The 19421-nt window shown below is 36.8% G+C and overlaps 1 protein-coding gene across 1 annotated transcript in view; it reads left to right on the top strand.

Moving 5' to 3' along the window:
• The window catches only part of CPNE4 (copine 4), a 175571-nt gene that overhangs the window by 126364 nt on the left and 29786 nt on the right, over positions 1-19421 (top strand). The window contains exons 8-10 of the mRNA XM_083857455.1: positions 5217-5303; positions 5878-5937; positions 11285-11418. Of these exons, the coding sequence (XP_083713581.1) occupies positions 5217-5303; positions 5878-5937; positions 11285-11418 (281 nt within the window). The remainder of the gene's footprint in view (positions 1-5216; positions 5304-5877; positions 5938-11284; positions 11419-19421) is intronic.

Here is a 19421-nt window from a genome sequence, read left to right as displayed (position 1 = left end):
AAAAACCTCACAGTAAAAATAAGTGCACCCTTATCTTTATAAGTGAAATACTAATAAATATTCTGAGTTTATTGTGTCTTACAATTTCTTCCAAGAATACATATAATATATGTTTTTAATATGTGTGTACAGTGGTATTTTCAAGGTGTTCTAATATTAATCTAGCAAGCATATTTAAACAGGGCAAGAAGAGGCTTGAGATTATATAAATGTAAATACTGTTAAAGCTTATCATAGTTGAAAGGAGAAATCCTCTACTAATGAGAAAAAAAAAATCACTTTTTTGGGTTTTTTTTAATCAAGGCAATAAAGCCACAGGGATTTGAGAGGAAAAAAAGTCAGAGAAATCACCTGGATCCCCATGCAGCACAGGAGTTACATAAGGGAAAAATCTGTTCCTGTATTACATAAAAAATAGACACATGTGCATTTGCACACACACAGAAGAAAAGAGGAGGAAGAAACCCTGCTTTATTTCCCATCTCCACTGACATTCCCACAAGTTCAGAGTGTTATTAGGGAGGGCTTTTCCATCTGGTAGCTCTTCAGATGACTCTGCAGGATGAGAGCTTTAAGCTCTTGGTAATGGGCCAAGATGTTATTGACACCTATGGACAGTTGCAGTTTTATCAGGAGACAGCCCAGTTCACCCAGGACTGTCTGCAACATCAGCTGCTGCTGCTGGCCCCAGACAGGGCAGCAGAGACCTCAGCAGAGGATGCAGCCACACCAGGGACCTGCCAAATTCCTGTGAGGAGGCAACCATTGGTACAGCCTCAGAAACACAGGGAAGGCTGTGGGCTTAGCTGGGGAAGCAAGAAATGCTTTAATTTCCACTTCATTCCCCAGGGCAAGTTTCCAGAGGAAATCTCTGATAGTGATTAAAGGCAGCTCTTCTCTCTTGGTGGATGTATTTCTGGGGCAGAAAGAAAAAAACTACAAAACTGTCCTGTCCTCTTGCCTAGAGGGATGGCAGAAATGAAGTAGCCTTTCATGTGGGAGGAGACTCAGTTCACTTAAAAGTGACTTGTTTTTCTTGAGACATCAGAAAGAGACCATGCAGGATATAACACTGCCTGCTATCGATTGGGGTTTTGCTCCTTCCATTAGAGTGTAGTGCCTCCTTTGTCATTTACAAACTGTGCAATTCATTGCAGCAGCTGAACAGGAAGGAAGAGGAGAGAAATCACAGAAGTGCAGGGGAAGCAAGAGAACATGTTACTGCTAACACAAGCTATGCCACAAGCACACAACAGGCAATGCAAGCTCTCTAGCCCTTTCCTCACGGGCCTGCCCAATGTCCTGGTGTGTAAGTACTCTCCTAGAGAAAGCAACTGCTATCATTTGTCTTGCCTGAGGGTACAGGAAGGTCCCTGACACCTTCAGTCCATTCTCTGAGTAGCTTGTGCCTCATACTGTCGAAAGTTTGGTTCTACAATGGTTACCTTCTTTTAGTCACCTCCACTTCCCTTTTCTGGTGTATGGCATAAGTGGTTGCATTGTTTGCTTTTCTCTCTCTTCTGAAGGTTTTGTAAGAGAAGGAGTAAGGATGTTTGGCTTCACTGCAGAGTAACATCTCCCACTGAGGGATCTGTGTCTCCTCATCACAGACACAAGAGGGTTGGGACCTTCCAAGTGTCAACATTAGTTCACTGACTCGCATTGAAGAATCACAGAATCACTGAGTTGGAACAGACCTCCAAGATCATCAAGTCCAACCCATGCCATAACACCTCAACAAAACCATGGCACCAACTGCCACATCCAGTCTTTTTTTAAACATATCCTGGGATGGTGGCCCCACCACCTCCCTGGGCAGATCATTCCAGTACTTTATCACTCTTTCCGTAAAAAAACTTTTTCCTAATATCCAACCTATATTTCCCTTGGCACAACTTGAGACTGTGTCCTCTCATTCTGTCAGTTGCTGCCTGGAGAAAGAGACCAACCCCCACCTGACTGATAAGTAATAAGCTCACCTCTGAGTCTCCTTTTTTCCAGGCCAAACAACCCCAGTTCCCTCAGCCGTTCCTCACAGGGCTTGTTCCAAGCTCCTCACCAGCCTCATTGCCTCCTCTGGATGTGCTGTTTATCAAGAATAGCTGAATGGAGTTTGTTCAGAACTTCTCCACAAAGTGGTTTAAATTTAAGTGTACTAAAGAAATACCAGCACAGTATAGTCTTGGGAGTCCATTACCAACATTTGCAACATTACTTAAATTAACAGTAGATGGTTTAAAACTAGGTTGCTTTCTGTTTCAGATTCTCTGTGTTGTTTGATAGAGAAGGAGCTTGCACAGCCCAGAGCTGTCAGACATTTGGAGGAAATGCTAAGTGACTTTCAGAATGGCAAATGCAAACTTCACAATGTTTACCATCAGTGTCAGATTGCAGACTATTGCATTAGTTTCCTCTCAACTGAAAAGTTAATTTAAGAGCAAAAATGGATCGATAAAAAACAATGTCAGATACCAAGTCAATACTGGGAATGTAGGAACAGACTAACAGACTGGAAATTGAGATTGGCCTCAACAGTGCAAGCAAAATATTTAAGAATTGTTTCTCGTTATTACTTACCTCCTTAGAGCTGTATTCTGAACTCTGTTCTCATTATAAAGCTGGATAAACAGTAAGACCTGTATAGGGAATTTCCTTCAAATGATGTTTGTTACATCTTTCCCACATCTACATGAATGTGGGAATTGCCCAGGTCAAAACTGGATCTTGGTGAATAAATGAAGATTGAGCTTTATGTAAAACAGTCTTATTGGCTTTTTAAGCCTATGAACTGGGAAATGTCTTCTCTCTCCTCTCTTATTCCCTTCCCTTCGTTATACTATCATCAATCGATTTAATAAATGCAAAATTGTTCTTTCTTTCTGTTTTCCTATTTTCTGTAAATTTTCTAATCTGTTCTTTCCTTTGCTATATTATCAATGTAACCCAGTAATGTTAGTGACTTGCACATAGAATATTTAAATGAGCTTCAGGTAGTTACTGAGAGTTGTTATCCATACATCTCAAAATGCTTTGCAAAGTAGGTAAAAATTCATAATTGCATTTTACAGTCAGCAAAGGAAACCTGAGATTTTTTTTTTCTCTCTCCTGAAATAAAATTCTATGCCACTTTGGTCCTTATTTATTGTAAACTTCTTCTATAAAAATACCATGGATTTTTTTTTCAGGCTTAAATAATCCTTTTCCTAAGAAAAGATTGTGCATATGTGCATAGTATATGGCTTCATATAGGTCAGGCCTTGTTTAAATATGTACATTGAAAAAATATTCGTGTTGGAGGATACTAAAATAACAGAGGTTCACTTGGATATTCAGGGGAAAGCTACTGCACCTCTCCAGTGTATTTCAGTGTCAAAGGGACGAACGCAAATCCTGTCTCCTATTTTTCCTTTCTATTTGATATATTACAGTTTATGTATATAATACAGACAGCATGATTTCTCTGTGGGAATGTTTCATGTAAGTGTGGAGACAACTGTGTGTTAAACCATTCTGCCTGACAGCAACCTATCAAGATAAGAGTGGGCAGTGCTTTTGCCTTGCTTTCAGAGCCAAATATGAGCTTATTGCACTCCAGTGTTGTGTTACAGAGCACTCTCTTTGCTGAGAGAGAAGGGCTCTTATTTCTTGAGCCTGCTTGCTTCTCTTGAGTAGAGAAAAAATGTTTATGGAGGATTTCCCCTGAACATGAGGGCCTGTATCTGCCTGTCTTCTCAGTTGGAAAATGAGTTTCACAATACAAATAACTGAGCTGTGGGCTAGCTGGGAGAGCAAGCAGATGTGTTTCCTGCAGTTGGAACAGGTTTTTTTTGTCTTTTCCTATTCTTCACTCTGTCACCTGTCTCCATTTCAGTGTGATGAAGATACCCCTCCTCCCCTGTGCAGAAATGTTCTCATATCATATTGCTCCAAAGCCATATGGTTTGCCTTCCCTTTTTCTGATTTTGACAAAATCTCTTAAGTCTGGAATACTTCAGAGACATCCCAATAATTGCTGTTAGACAGTGGTTTGAAGCTGGATGAAATTTCTGGGGCTGAGCATAAAGTAAAAATAGTTTTTGGTGTGCAAACACTTTGCTAAGATATATCACATATGTACCTCACTGTAGACAAAGTATTGTAACAATTAGGCAAGTTTTCATTGTAGGCAAAACAATGTAACACTTAAGATATGTTTCATTTCAAAATGTCATAATAGAGGTTTTTAGATAATAAGTCACTCTGGTTCCTTTTGGAATTGTATTTCTTCCGGTTACCCCAGAATCATATGTTTGTCTCCACACTTGAAAACATCTCCCTGAAGGGAAAAATAGTCATGTTATTAACCACATTAACAGCATATTACAGATAAAAATCTGTATATACAAATCCCAATAGACACTGGCACGTACAAATTTTACTCCTGCAGTAAAAGGCATGAATAATACTGTGAACGTTAGAGTTGTGTGTCTGAAAGTTTGGTCTTATCACTCTGCCTGAAACCAGAGGAAGGCAGAACATTTCAACTGGAAATGATTAAGAACTAGGGAGATGTTATGATGAGAACAAGGAGGAGTATTTCAGTAACAAGGTAGGACTGTTTTGCTGTAAAATTGACTATTTGTAAATAAAACTATGAAAAAATCAAAAAGGGATTTTAATCTATTCTTAGGGATAAATTTCAAATGTATCATTAGTTAGTTGCATGTTTGTGAACATTTTACTGATTTTCTTAACTTTTTATTTTGCTATCAGACTTAAAGGAGAAAGTGAGATGATTGCTGACCAGAATTTTTTTAATCATGAGTTTAATACAAAACTTAGTGTTACTGTGACAACAGGTAATACAATGCATCAGTTTGTTCTCTCCAGTATTTTCATTTGTACTAAGTTCCTTCTTTTTTTATCCTTTTAAATGATCTCAAAAGATTCTCAATCTTGCTTCTGTAACACCTGAAACTACAAGACTGGAAGAGGACAACAAATGAATCTGGATGTCTCTCTTAGTGCCACATCCAATGTATATGTTCAAAGACTGATGTTTGCCCTATTCTAACTATTCTCTGCATAGTTAACAGTTTTCATTTATTTTCCTCTCTGTGTGCCATTATCTGTTATGATTTAGTCAACTGTGGAAATTGGGCACTGCAGTTTTTGTTTAATTATTCAATCTGTGCATAAAATTTTCCTGCAGAGAGTAACTGCTGTTTTTTTCACAGGTACAATGGGAATGCATTAACCCCAAATACAAAGCAAAAAAGAAGAACTACAAGAACTCAGGCATTGTCATCCTTAACCAGTGCAAGGTAAATGTATGTTTTGCTCTTCGACTGTTCCTTTACTAAGCTCTCAGTGATATATTTTAATGGTGCTTGGAACAAAGTGGAATTGCCTGTAGAATAGCAATGGAAACTGTCCCCTACAAAAAGTAAAGGCAAGGACTTAAATCGCAAAAGTTGGCTGCCATCAACTCTCATTTCATTTGTCTTGCCCTATCCCTGCTCTTGTACAATGGAAAAGACAATACTAAACTCTAACACCTAAAGAGTCATCAAGTTTGTGTGTATCCCTTTTAATTCTTCCATTATATCTACAAAATTGCTCTTGTTCCTCCTAAACAGCAGAATTTCCTCTCACTTCCCACTGAGAAATTGGTTCTCCTTTTTATGTGAATTTTCCTTTCTGTAGGTTTAGAATTTTATTTTTTTTTCCTGTTTATAGTTTATAGTTTTGTTTTGGTCTCAAACTGTATTTAATAATTCTTCCTTTACCTTATTCTCAGTTGGTCTGTCTCGTCCTTCCAATTTATTTTTTTCAGGCAGTTCTCTTATGTTTTATTAGTACACAGCTAAGTTGAATGTCTTGCTTTCTTGTCTGCAGATACACAAGATGCATTCTTTCTTAGATTATATCATGGGAGGCTGCCAAATACAGTTTACAGTAAGTGTCTTACTTCTCTAACTTGTTTTGAAGAAAGGGAATCCCCTTAGATACTAATTCATTACTTTCAGAGAAATGATTCTTACATGCCATTCCTTGGTAAATTATTAAGCTCTTTTTGCAAAATGTATTAAGGGAGAGTCTTCCTTTCCAGAAAGAGTCCTCTGTTAGTTTCCCCTGAAATGGTGCCGTACTGAAAGTCACACACAGGGAGATCCACCCAGGGACTTTTCTATGTCAGCCTGGGGTAAATGCTGGTGTTTTGTATCTCAGCCGTAACTACCAAGTAAGATGGCACTACAGGGGTACACAGTTCTAATTTAGAGTGTACTCAGAAGCTATTCAGTTCAAGGAACAGGGTGTAAAGGGATTTGCAGGGCTCTTCATAAACATAAATACAGGTTTTTGTATTTCCAGTTAATAAATTTAGAAACATTTAATGATGTGTGGGTTTGATCTTTTTATGTATCATGTATCTAAAAATTAATATACTTAATATAATGTAATATGATATATCAGTTTTTACCATAGCATAGGAATATGGATTGTGGCTCAGTTCCAATCTGGTTTATGTGACTTTTAATTCATGCCAGCTAAAGGGCTAAAATCTAATACACAAAGGTAATATTCTTCCTCTGGAGATCTTTTCTTTTCCTGTAGCATCCTGTCTATTTCTGCTCCCACATATAAAGTATCAGACACGGGATGCTACTGACATGTTCCATTTCACATTTTCCAGACAAACCTTAATTTTCCAAAAAGATTTGACAAAAAAAGAAAGATTTTTATTGTACCAGAAAGTTCCAGCAGCAGCTATAGACAGCAGTGGATTGTCTTCTTGTGTATAGATATATAGATATGCTTTTTGAAGTGTTAAACATGGACTTCATACTCATCACAAACTCATTGGATAACACCCAGAACTGAGGACTCTGTTTTGGTTTTGAAAGAAATACCTTCTGCAGTGGACAAAGATCTTTATAATTGTCTTCTCTCATAAAGCATACTATGTAATTACCTCTCTGCCTTACCTGGCTATTTCTTCTTTTATCCCCACATACCAGCAATGCACGTTTCTTCTTCAAGTCTGAAACTTGGCAGCCACTTGAAACCCGTATAAATTTATCTTTTCTGACATTTCCTCCCTGAAATATGTCTGGAAGAACTCAACTATCAAATGTATTCAAAGTCATTATCAAAAAGACATTAATGCCTTCATGTTATATTTAAAAGCCTTTTCTAATTAGGGCATGTGGTTAGGCACATGCAAAGACCAGTAAATATGCATTTTCCACAACTCCAGCTCAAGAGCAGGAGCACTGCCACCATTAGAAAGTATCTAGGGATTTACATATTAAGTTATAGCTTTTCAAACTCTGATTCTTGGTAACTGTTTTCCAATGGAAGAGCAAGTTCTAAGTGCAAGTAAGGGTTATGGAAATTTGCTTGCCTTTAATTTACTTGTCACAGGTTTCCTAGTAGTAGGCTGTGAAACATAAGTTTAGAAGTGGTAGGGCTTTTAAAATGGGTTAAAGTGGATAGTGGCTTCTACTATATTTTACTGTATTTCATTTCACTAAAATGAAACAAAACAATCGGGAATAGAAGGCTTGAGTAAGCTCATCTTCAAGGATAGGAAGTGAGGACATAAAAGAAATGGAAGATTCATTATACTGTCAACCACAGAGGTCTCTGAATTACTGTTGCCCTTAATGGTAAATCCATAGTATTGTGTAAGCTCATCACTATCAATTTTCAATCTGCACAGAGCCAGGGTAAGCCCTTGTGACGTCTCTGTACCTATAGCTGTCTGCATGCATAATGTAGTGGTGCTACCTAAACATCATCACAAACTGGCTCTCCATGTATTTTCCTTCACTCTTCTTCCAGCAGTCCTCAGCACAGACTGGTTGTGAGATGTGTTGTTGTTTTCCAAAAAGAATTCTCCAGTGGTCACTGAAACAAAAGGGCACAGCCTACTGGGAGAGATACTCCATTCTCCCTTGCTTTCTGCATGCGTCACATAATCTCCTCTTTACATAGTCCTAATCTATTAATTCAGACCACTGAAACAGAGGAGGCGTGTTCCTTGGATTTTCCCAGATTTCCATTTTTTTTAACTGTAGTGGATTTGGGATTGTTTGAAACTCTCCTGATTCGTGTATTGTTGTTGTCCTAATATTAATGACATTTCTGTTGATCTCATGCTGTGTACAGGCAGTATGATACAACTGTGATTTGAAAGAGCACTTGCTGAGGGAAGGAAACTGGGATGCTACGCACACATTTGTTAACAAAAAGCTGTAGTATGATGTGCCTGCTAATTTAAGGCACTAATGAAAGCTTTGGTAACATCATGCTGTGTGTTCTTGGGATACTTTTTACCTTAATGGTAGAAACATGGTTTGTAGTTACAAAGAACGTCTCTGAAAAATGAAAGTAAACTTCCTTTGCTTTAAAACCAGTTATTAAGAAGCTTTCATCTACAGTGATCAATAGTGCTGATTCCAGCCCTCTATTTTTATGCCCAGCTTATTGCCAAACACTGTATCTCTTATCAGTGTACCCTGCTGCAGAAGAAATGTTCAGAGGTTGGCAGTGCAAATGGGTCTGTAGTCAAAAGACATTTTCATCACTTTAGGAAATACAGCAGAAGGGATGTGTAACATGCATAAAAGGAATGGTAATAGAAAGATATATTGGACAGATGCTCTCTCAGGCAGGTCACGGTATTGGGCAGCCTGATTTGTTGCTGACAGATCTAGCAGGAGGTCCCAGCTGTGTGGGATGTTTGGAGTGTAGTGAAAATCACCCTTTTACAAGTCTGAGGGGAAAAAAAAGAAGCTGGTACTGAGTGTAGTTATTGCTCTGTTATGCTTTTATTTAGCTGTGGGAAGATGATTGCTACACTGGAACTGATACATTTAAAGATACCCTGAGAAAAATCAAATGTACGCACTATAGGAAAGATTCCTACTTTACTGCCCAAAAGATAAGCTAGTTGTGGTATTAACATAACTTCTGTCATATATTAACTTATTTTTACAAATCCTTATCCAATGTATTTGCACAAGACCTTGGCCCTGTTGGGTAATGCTAAAGGAGCAGAGTTCTGCATTATTATTTTGGAATCATGGCAATTTACAGCGGTCATCTTTCTTATAAGTCCTCCCTGTGGGAGTCAAACAAGGATTTGGATCAAATTCAAGCACACTGCATCCAAGTACAAATATTCATAAATTCTTCATCATAGGAAATTAGGAAATTTTTTTTACATATCAGCAGAGCTCTACTGCAAGGACCATTTCCAAAAGGAAGCTTGTTCCAGGAAGTTTTTTTTTTGCTTTCCCAAACACTAGCCACAGGCTTTTTTCCAAGCTTATGAAACCCACTCCTTATTCCTATTCCATATTCTTGATTTCCTTTCCAAAGCAGTTAGCCATAAAGGAAGACTCGTTTAGTTCCGTTTTACGTGTCACTAAAGTCTTGTTAATGTGTTGTAGTGTTTTGAGATTATCAGTAAAAACACCTGCTTTTAACAGAACTGGCAGAACTGGATGATTTCAATCCAATTTTACAGGAATCCCCTTTGTTTCCCTATCATACAGTGGCATTTTTGTACCTTTTATAATCAAATTAAGGTTAAATTAATAACAGAGAAAATATACTTATTTTTAAGAAAATATGCATACCTTGAATAAGATTTCTTACAAATAATTTTCCGAAAACTAATCTACATACAAGCATCCATGGATTTATCTTGAGTTTCACACACCACTAGTGCTGCTTTCTTCCTCAGTTGAATATGTGTAGTGTTCCTCAGCTGTGTGCCCTTACAAGTGAAGTCATGAGAGGTTCTCCCTTGATTTATTCAAGTGAAATCCAGATACCATTTTTGGAAAAATATCTATGTGGAAAACAAACTCAGTGCTCTGGTGTCTGAACAGTGAGTAGGAAGCAGAGGTGAAAGATTACTCTTATTTGCAAGCCAAAAATCTCATCTCTCTCCTGACTGGATGTGGTGAGGTGCCCAGGGTTCATAGATGATCAAGGCAAAGCAGGGATTTCCAAGCCTGCTAGAGGCTAGTTTCATCAGCTAAAAGATAGTGGTGGAAAATCACAACCAGTGTAGGAGAGGCATGTGGGGTAGAACTAGTATATTTCTTTTTACTTTTTAGCAACAAAAGTAAGTTTCAGAAAGGCTGTGTAATTTTTTTAAGGAAGCATGAAAATGTCATGTTTCATTTTGAAGCTGCATAAAGCAGTGTTCCCTGTGCCAAACAGAGGCTGCAGCTGGGGAAGCTGAACATTTGCAAAAGCAAGCTGTGCCTTCAGAGTTCTTTTTGCAGCCTTTAGCAAGACCCTTTCTTACCTTTCAGCTACACTATAAAACTGAAATCTGAACTTGCTGCCTTTGTCTATTGAATATTCAGGTGTAATGGGATTTTTAGAGGAATAGGTTATTGGACACAAGGACATTTTATAAATGGCTTTGTTCCGTCTGTAGGACCCTTGGGATTCTTGTTGCTCCTTTTAGGAATTCCTATAAAGCAGCATCACAAATTCAGCAGAGAACTTTCTGATCTATAACAAAGGAAGATGCATGCCAGAACCTACCTTCAGTGAGAAATATAAAGAGCATTTTAAAAGGGAGAAATTAATTTTAAGATGATTCATTAATACTTCCCACAATCTTCTGTAAGGTTTTTCAGAAACAACAACAACAAAAAAAATCTTTACTGGATTCAAGCTTTCTTTTTACCCTGCAGCTCATGTTTAAGCTTGCTATCAACTGTGAAATTGGGAGGGTTAATTATTTATTGCTTAGATGTTTTGAAAAGAATAAATACCAGACAAGCAATATCTACTACTACAGCTACAGTAAGGATTAAAATAGCTAAGAAATGTCCCTAATTGGAGTTCTAATTTATAGCTTTAGTAGGACTTGTAACTCTCTACAGACATTTTTGCTGTAAAGCTTTTATGTCCTGAACATCACTTGAGCTGGAATAATTTAATTAAATATGAGAACCTAGAGATAGTTAATTTGATTCATTTGTATTAGAACATAATTTCCCCCATAGAATAGCAATAGAGGTAATTTTTTACCTAATTATGCTGATTTAGCTTTATTATCTCTTATTTTATAAACTGTCATTTGCTTCTACATATATTTACCAGGACAATCCTAATTCCAATTTGATTAAGAACACTTTAAAATGACCTTTGCTGTGAGGCTGCTGTCTGTTTGCTGTGGCAGATTATTTCTGGTGAAGATACATAGTCGGTGCAGGTGTATTTATGCTCAGAAGAGCTCTGCAAAACGTTGACTTCTCTTCTGTTCCAGGTAGCGATAGATTTCACTGCATCGAACGGCGATCCTAGGAACAGCTGCTCGCTGCACTACATCCACCCCTATCAGCCCAATGAGTACCTGAAAGCTTTGGTAGCTGTTGGGGAGATTTGCCAAGACTATGACAGGTAAATAACCACGTTTCATTACAGAGTTGTATTTAGAAAGTGTTTTCACAGTGTGAAATTAATGACTGCCTGTGGCTGGCTGCAGAGGCTCCGTGTTTAGGCACTCACGAGGAATGACTGCACATCAGAAAGATTAGTCTGCCTTAACCTGCTCTTGAGAGTGACACTGGGTTTAGATTAGTTTCATGATAAAGAAAGTCACAGTTCTTGGCTGTTTGGCTGATTTGTATGTTAAGTTTCAGGTTCATATTCGCATATTAAAATTGCATATTAGAGTGGATTTTTCATGCGTTCATGTGTTTTCATGTGTTCAAGATTAACAACTTGGGATCAGTTTGGCATATGCTGGCAGCATCTTTTCTGATACACATGGGAGTCTGTGTCCTACTCTAATGAAGAGTGTTCCTGAGGCATTGTCTTTGAAACTGAATTTGTAGTTGCCTAAACTGTTTATTGATGATGTCTATTTTTAGAAGTAAACCCACGGTCTTTTTCAGTGTTCTCTTGGCCTGCTGAACATTGCACTCTCTTCTGAAATAAATGTTGAAAGGTAGTGTGTGTACACAACATGGCTTTAAATAAATGAACAAATGCGAGTAATTGGACCAAATATACACTGACTACATTATGTACTTCTGTTGCTTTCAAATATACTGCTTGCCTCCATCAAATTAATTGCCCATTATTAATTTAATTACGAAGTGCATTTCCTTTAAATGTTCTTTCTCTGGTGGTGAGACACAGTATCCTTACACAGCTGTTCTTTCTAATATTTGCACATATGAGAGATATCCACCCACCACTTCGCCATATGTAAATACCAGATCTCAAGAAAAAAAAAAAGATATATCCAGTCAAATTGAGTTATACTTTCTGTATAAATTGTGGAGTGACTTCAGACTATGGTTTGCATGTTACATGTAGCATATACCAACTAGCCTGCTCAGAGGCACATCTATTTGCATGGTAATGAAATGTCTTCTCAAAGAATGACAAACATACTGTTCTGAGTTCTGTAAGAATTTGATGGTCAGATTTAGTCAATGAGTCTGAGAAAATTAATATTTTATTGTAAGGGAGCTGAGAATTCCCCAGTGATTATGCAGTAATTAATTAATTACTAGAAATAATTCAGAGTATTAATAAACTTCAAAAAAGAGGGAAAGGAGTAAAAAGGGGTGGTTTATGCAAACAGAATTTTTGATTTTATCACTTAAGTTGTATTTTTTTAAAAAAAAATTAAGTAGTTAAGTGGCACTGTCCCTTCTATATGGAAATATTAACTCCAAATCAGGACCTTTCTCCCAATAAGTATATTTCAATCAGTAGCAAAAAAAAAAAAAGCCGGTTATTTTTTAAATGAAATCATCAGCATCATTCTGTTCTATTGTGCTGCAAAAAATGCCTATTGATGCTAATCAGCACAGCTGAGGGTTTATGAGCTATGAGCTAGGGCTGAACAAAAGCCAGTTGTTTTCCCATGAAGATGTCACTTTTTGGGCATGTGTTTGACCTGTACATGTTCTCAAGTTGTGACACTGTGAATATATTCCCATAGACAAGTTGATTCAACATGGTCAATGCTTTCTGATCAAAATGTCAAGTGAGGACCTTTTCTTAATACTTGCACATTTTGAATCCGGTAAATTGGAAAAGAGAAATTAAAATTTTTCAAAATAAGGAAATAAATTAGGAGGAGCAAACCTTCACACAAAATTATCTACAGGTTCTGTACAGACCTTTTTTGTGTTGAGGTGCAGCCTTTGTATGTTTGAGCAAATATAACCTACAAAGCAAATCTTCTGCATATACACTTAAAAAAAATACAAATTCGGTAAAAATCTGAAATGTAGCACAGATCCATTACTGCTCCAGTGAGTCCAGTTGTGCCTCAGATAATGGAGCAGGACATCTGTTTCCAGATTGAGACGAGCCAGAGGTAAAAAGAAACAGACTTGCTGAACCTAAGGGCTATTTAGAGCCCAGAGTTTCATCATTTGCTTGGGGACATATGTTTACTAAGATTAGAATTTGAGATCGCACAATGGCAGTGCTCTTACCTGAAGTTTTATAGTTTGTACCCATCAATTATCTCAAATAGGCAGAACTGGCTGATTTCAATCCAAACCAAGAAAATAGAGTGGTTTTAACTCGGGCTCGGGATCAATGTATTTGCATCAAATAAAAGAAGAGATGAGTAAAGTAAAATCTGTTGTTTGCAGTATGTTTTGCATTCCAATAGCAGAGAATTCTAAGTAATTTTGCTACTTATATAAGCAGACTGCTTTTTTAAATTGTAACCCCCCTCCCCATGTGGTTATTAATTAAAATACTTCTTTCATTAGAAACATTCAAATTTATTTGTATTTTGGGAAGAATTGGATTGGTATGTAATACATAGCGAGACTACGCTCAAAATGCAAAATTTTCTTTTATAATCTCTAGCTAGTGTGATCAATCAAGCCCAGTCTTCTCATAATCTAGGTTTCTGTACCTATTATATCTGTAAGCAATTAATGCTCCAAATAAAGTGTTGCCTCACATCTCTAGGTACAGTGGAATAACCCTGCTCATCCAAAAGCACTTTTATCTATATGGTTCAGAGATTCCTGAAACAGTTAAATAAGTAGCACTGTTCTGCATAGTTAAGCGTGAAAGAATAAGATTTGTTCTTTTATCAGCAATATTCAGAGAATGAGAGAGACACTGATTATTATCCTGATTGTGGAACTGCTGCAGTCCTGTAGGAATAGGCCAATCTGATAATGATAAGGGAAATGGAAGAGCTATTCACCTGCACAAAATACTTAATACTTTATCTATATGGTGGAATTGTTTCAGGCTATAACAACGTTTTTCATAAGAGAGAAGATAGAGTATGTAGGTGATATTAGCAATGGCTAAGCAACAGCAGCAGTGGATCATAAAGGAAGGAGAAACATTTATTAGTTTTTAGGAATTAGGTTCTAAAATTTAGTTAGAAATACTGGAAAGGGGGAAACAAATTAAAAAGTTAAAAATAAGCAGACAGCTTCATAGAGAAGAATTTATTTTAAGATAAACAACTCATAAATGTTTAAAAACAACATCATGAAGTAATAAGTGAGAAATACCTATTTCTCTTTAAATATTTTCCAAAGCTTTCTTTTATATTAAAAGTTACATCACTGGCATAATTTTACCTTGAAATTGTGCAAGTCTACTCCACCTTTTTTAGCATAGAGAAAAAGGTGAAAATGATGAAAAATCATTGGGCACTGAAGTGCTTAATATTAAAAGATGTTTCTGTATCATTTCATGTTTATTTTTTACCTCAGTAATTTCTGTATTGAGTTCTCTGTATCAGAAGTTAAATAGAACGGTTTCTGATGACCAGCAATACCAGCCTAGCCAGGATCCTGAAAAATCAGTTGATCACTACTATATGTGTATATTCCCTCTACATGTTTTGCACAATGAGTTAGCAAGTTTACTTAACTCAGATGGGGTTAAACCCAACTCTCTGTGCTGGCTTAGGGCTTCTAACCTTCAACAACTCTGGTTGAACAATGGCTTTGGCCATCCATTTGTTTTGGAGCCTGGTAGAAATCCCTTCAAGAGAATGCTGTTTTCAAAAGGTAGGTGGAAGATGTCTTTGGTGGTTGAATACCCAGATATGAGGAAAGGCAAACTCGTTCAACAGTTGAAATAAAGGATCTGTGACTAAAATCTTATAAAACCCATGAAGATCTCTTAAGTTAAATAATAATTTTGAATGTGTCTTGTTCTGCATGGCAGCTGTTCCCCACAGCTTTTCAATTTGTGTCATAAAACTGCACCCTGCTTGGCATGTAACAACACCATTTTGGAAGCCAGAGAAGCCTGTGGCTAAACTGGGGAATCAGGGAACATTTGCTTTCCCCCATAATGTCTGGCCATGTCCTGACTGCAAGTCAGGACCTGAACTACCTATTTGTATATAAAACTAGAGTTCTACTTGTGTGTACAATAATATATAGGTATGCACATAACATAGGGTTATTAAATGTACTTATGTATGTACAATATTTAATGTTAATACAGAGCCATTCAGTAAAAAAACCTGATTTCTCTTTTGTGCTGTTTACTTCTTCCCTCTGTGCAGAGCACAGCCATAAGTCACAATAACAACAGTGCACACAGTTTATTAAAATGGCTGGTGCTTTGATCTTAATGATTTGTTAAACTGATGCTGGAATACAAGCAAGTAGCCATGAGTGTAGCTCATCTTTCATTCTGCAGTGATTGCTGTTTCTATCAAAGGAAAAATGGGCTGGAATGGGACTGTAAATAGCTTGTTTGTAAGGATAAATGTTTTACTTGTACACAATGCTAAAGGCTGAAATACTTCCTAAATGGATCCTCTATTATTGCTGGTTTTAATGATGTTTTTGTGGGTGAAGCCCATGGCAGGTCTTACAAATCTCCTCCTCACTTTAAAATCTGATTTCTGCAGTTAGTAGTTTTACTTTTGCTTGTGCTTATTAAGAATCTCATTAAATTACATTAAATATTTATCTTTGCATTAAAACTTCTGTTCTGAATCAGCAAGACACTAGAGCTTATTATCTAATCCTATTGAATTCAGTCTGACTCAAGCAAATCCTGAGGTATTATGCAAAGTATAGATGGCGCTAAAATGGAATTAAGAGTTTTACTGAATTTGAACTTTATTATTAATTGTTTGCCCCACACACAAATGTCCAGTGCCTTCAATTTACCTGGTTGATTTTTATTTTTTTTTCACACCTAGTTTTATATTTCTGCACTCAAGAGTTCTTCGTTGGATGAATAAAAAGCATTCACAAACAAGTAGGAGAATCAGTTTTTGTGTGGTCAAATCAATACTCATTCATTGAAAAAGACAAGGTTAGATGTACTTTATCAAATGCTTCTACTGCATTATCAAATGCAAAAGCATTTACTGCATTGGATATTTGTGGAATTTCCCCTTCTTGACAGCCAGCCCCATTGTTATCTAGGCATTCAATGCATGATTCCTTATACTTGACCACATAGTTTTGTAAAATCCTGTCGAATTGATCTTAATTTTTTCCAAAATCTATTTAAAAATAATCTTAGTTCTTAATTATTTTAAATCTCTCTGTTTATTTATTCTCTTTTAAAGATACTGCAGTTTTTTCTTCAGTTTCAAGAGCCCTTGAAACACATGTAAGATAAACTCTCTTTCCTGACACTAATGTTTTCTTTTCATTTAGGCAAATAGTCTCCTTAACTCTAAATCCTCATGTAGCTCCTTGAAAGTGACATTCACACTGAGATCGTATGTTAACAAATAAACTGCTTGTGTAAAACATACTTGACTAGCAACCTCCCCAGAGGCCACTAATGAGCTAAGAGTACATTATTCCTGCAAAGGGCAGAAGTTATTTACATGTAGAGCTCTACAAAATAATTAAGAATGAAAATTTAGAAGCCAGGCCCCATTCCACAAAAGACATGAAACTCCTGAAGTCAGTCTGAGTTGCATCATTACCTTCTGCAAACAATGAATTGCAGCAGTTGCTGAGTAAATACAAAAATTTCTCTTTATGGTTTCTTTTTCCTATTTTAGGTCTGAGCAAATCTGTTCACTATGACTGAAAACTGTTTATAAGCCCTTCCTTCCCTGTAAACTACACTTCAAAATTTAGAAGGGGAAAAAAATGAAAGGAAAAGATAAAAGGACCACGGTTCCCAGCCCAGCATGTTGCTTTTGGTGTAGATCTAAGAAGTGAAAAAAATATAAGCCTGAGGAGTTCCAACTGTCCCAGATATACATCTCCTGAGATACCAGCAGAGGGCAGTTAGTGAGGAGAAAGAGAACAAGGGATGTGTAACATAGTACACGTTATGGAAGTTGTATATAAATCAGTGCAATTAGTCCCAAATACAAGTATCAGTCCATACTTAAATACTGTCGTTTCGATTAAGGCTTTATGTGGAGAGAGATCCCAGAGTTTACACCTTGCTTCAGTAATCAGAACCTTATCCCCAAGAATCACTTAACAAGTAGCTTCATCCTGAAGTTCTGTCTGGGTTTGTGGATGAAAACTCAGAAAGTTACCTGGACTGCAAGGATCTGTCTTACATACCTTGAAATAATTTTGTCAGACACAAAGAGAAAAACAGAAACTTGTTTTGATTGTGATAGTAGTATAATAGTAGTTCATTAAAACTGAGGCAAAAGAATGATGCCTAGGATCATTCACATACTGGCACTGTATGTGACATTAAATATTTCATGAACTCCCTACATAGAACTGTAGATGTTAAAATTTTATCTGCTCATGCAGATCAATAAATAAAAATATGCTTAATTATTAAGCATCTCTCTTTATCACTTTAATTACAGAAACAACCTTTCTGGAGGCTGTTTAGCACAAAAGCTGATTAGCATATCTAAACAAGTTTAAAAATCTTCAGGGAAATGACATGGATCTTTTTATTTAGTGCTTTAATAGGGCCAAAATTACATAGACATACAACAAAAGAAAAAAAGAGAAACAGCAACCTATACAGAAAAAACTTGTAGCTCATATTCGTCAACAAACTCAGGTGTGGGAAAACATATTCTGAAGTGTTTGGATAACCCAGGTCTAGATCTGCACTGGCAAAAAAGAATTGCTAATAGTTTCCATTTTCAAACTGGAGTGAAAATCCTTGGATTTAACAGCTGAGGACCTAAACTGGCACAATTACATAATAAATACAAACATATATTCAGTATTTGACCCTGCAGAACCCGTCACTTGTAGACTGCTGCCACATAAGGGTTTCCACAATCATGAAGAGGTTTCCACAATCACCACTTTTTATCCCAAGAATCAGTACAGGAGAATTAGTCTCATAAACCAACTGTATTGGGAAGATAACTTCGTAAATGGACATACATACAGATGTGTGTGTGCATCTATTTAAAGACGCACACACATTTGTACACCTCTGTGCAAGCCTTTATCTGGGCAGATCCTGTCAATCTTTACAGCTCTCCCTTTTCCTTTGACAGGTTTTCATCTTTGTGTCTTCTTTGTGCCTTTTCTTCCAGGAACTCAGTTCCTATGCCAGTGCACTAGTCACAAGCAGTCTCTTCAAAGTTGCTTCTGTTAAGAAGCTGCTTAGCTGCAGTTTCCTCCAAATGCTTTTGAGACCTCTGTTGCATTCTGTCAGCTGGTGGAAACCTCAAAATCTGAAACTTCCACATGGCTTTTCTGTGTGGTCTTTACTGTTTCTCAACTCAGCTTGAAATCTCCTCTGAAGAGCATAGGTCAGTGCTATGCTGGACACTTTTCTACAACTGTGCAAACTGGTACTGTAGGGATTTCTCTGTTAAAAGTAATTTCTGACGAAAATGCCATAAAGTCCTGCAAAAATTGCATTCCACCTACTGCTGTAGAAACTAGACAGCTATGTAAATAATAAGTAAATATGCTTAGTAAAGGAGCAAATTCTGTTATAATTTTCACCAATGCCATTTGATACTAATCTAGTGCACATTAGTCAATGCAATCATTTCCACAATTTCAGAAGTGTGACTTTCCTCACTGCATTGTTAAGGATATATGTCATTTAGTCATCCCCTACATTATATTATGGTATAGAGGCAAATTATTCACATTTGGAAACCCATCTATGGGGTAAATGAACACCATGCCTGAGTTGACCTTAACAAGTTTATGTGTCCAATTGCTCTCATTTAAAGCTAGACAATTTTTTGTGAATTAGGTTGCATTTACTATCTTAGTATCACCTCCAAATTATTGTGAAATTAACCTTGGTCAGAGATTACAAATTATCAGATGAACAGAAGAGAGTAGCCTATTTCCTCCTGCATATTCAGTGATGCCTAGCTCAATGTTGCCATCAATACACTTCAATTATGGTATTGCTCTAACTTACTTTGTTAGTGTTCTTCATTTCGACTTAATGTAATTCCAATTTTGGTAAAATTACATCAACAGCTCATTTGATCACATTAAGTCACT

Source organism: Zosterops lateralis (assembly GCF_965231275.1).
Source record: "Zosterops lateralis genome assembly, chromosome: 1".
In the NCBI taxonomy this organism is placed as follows: Eukaryota; Metazoa; Chordata; class Aves; order Passeriformes; family Zosteropidae; genus Zosterops; species Zosterops lateralis.
This window is presented reverse-complemented; position numbering and strand designations above follow the sequence as displayed.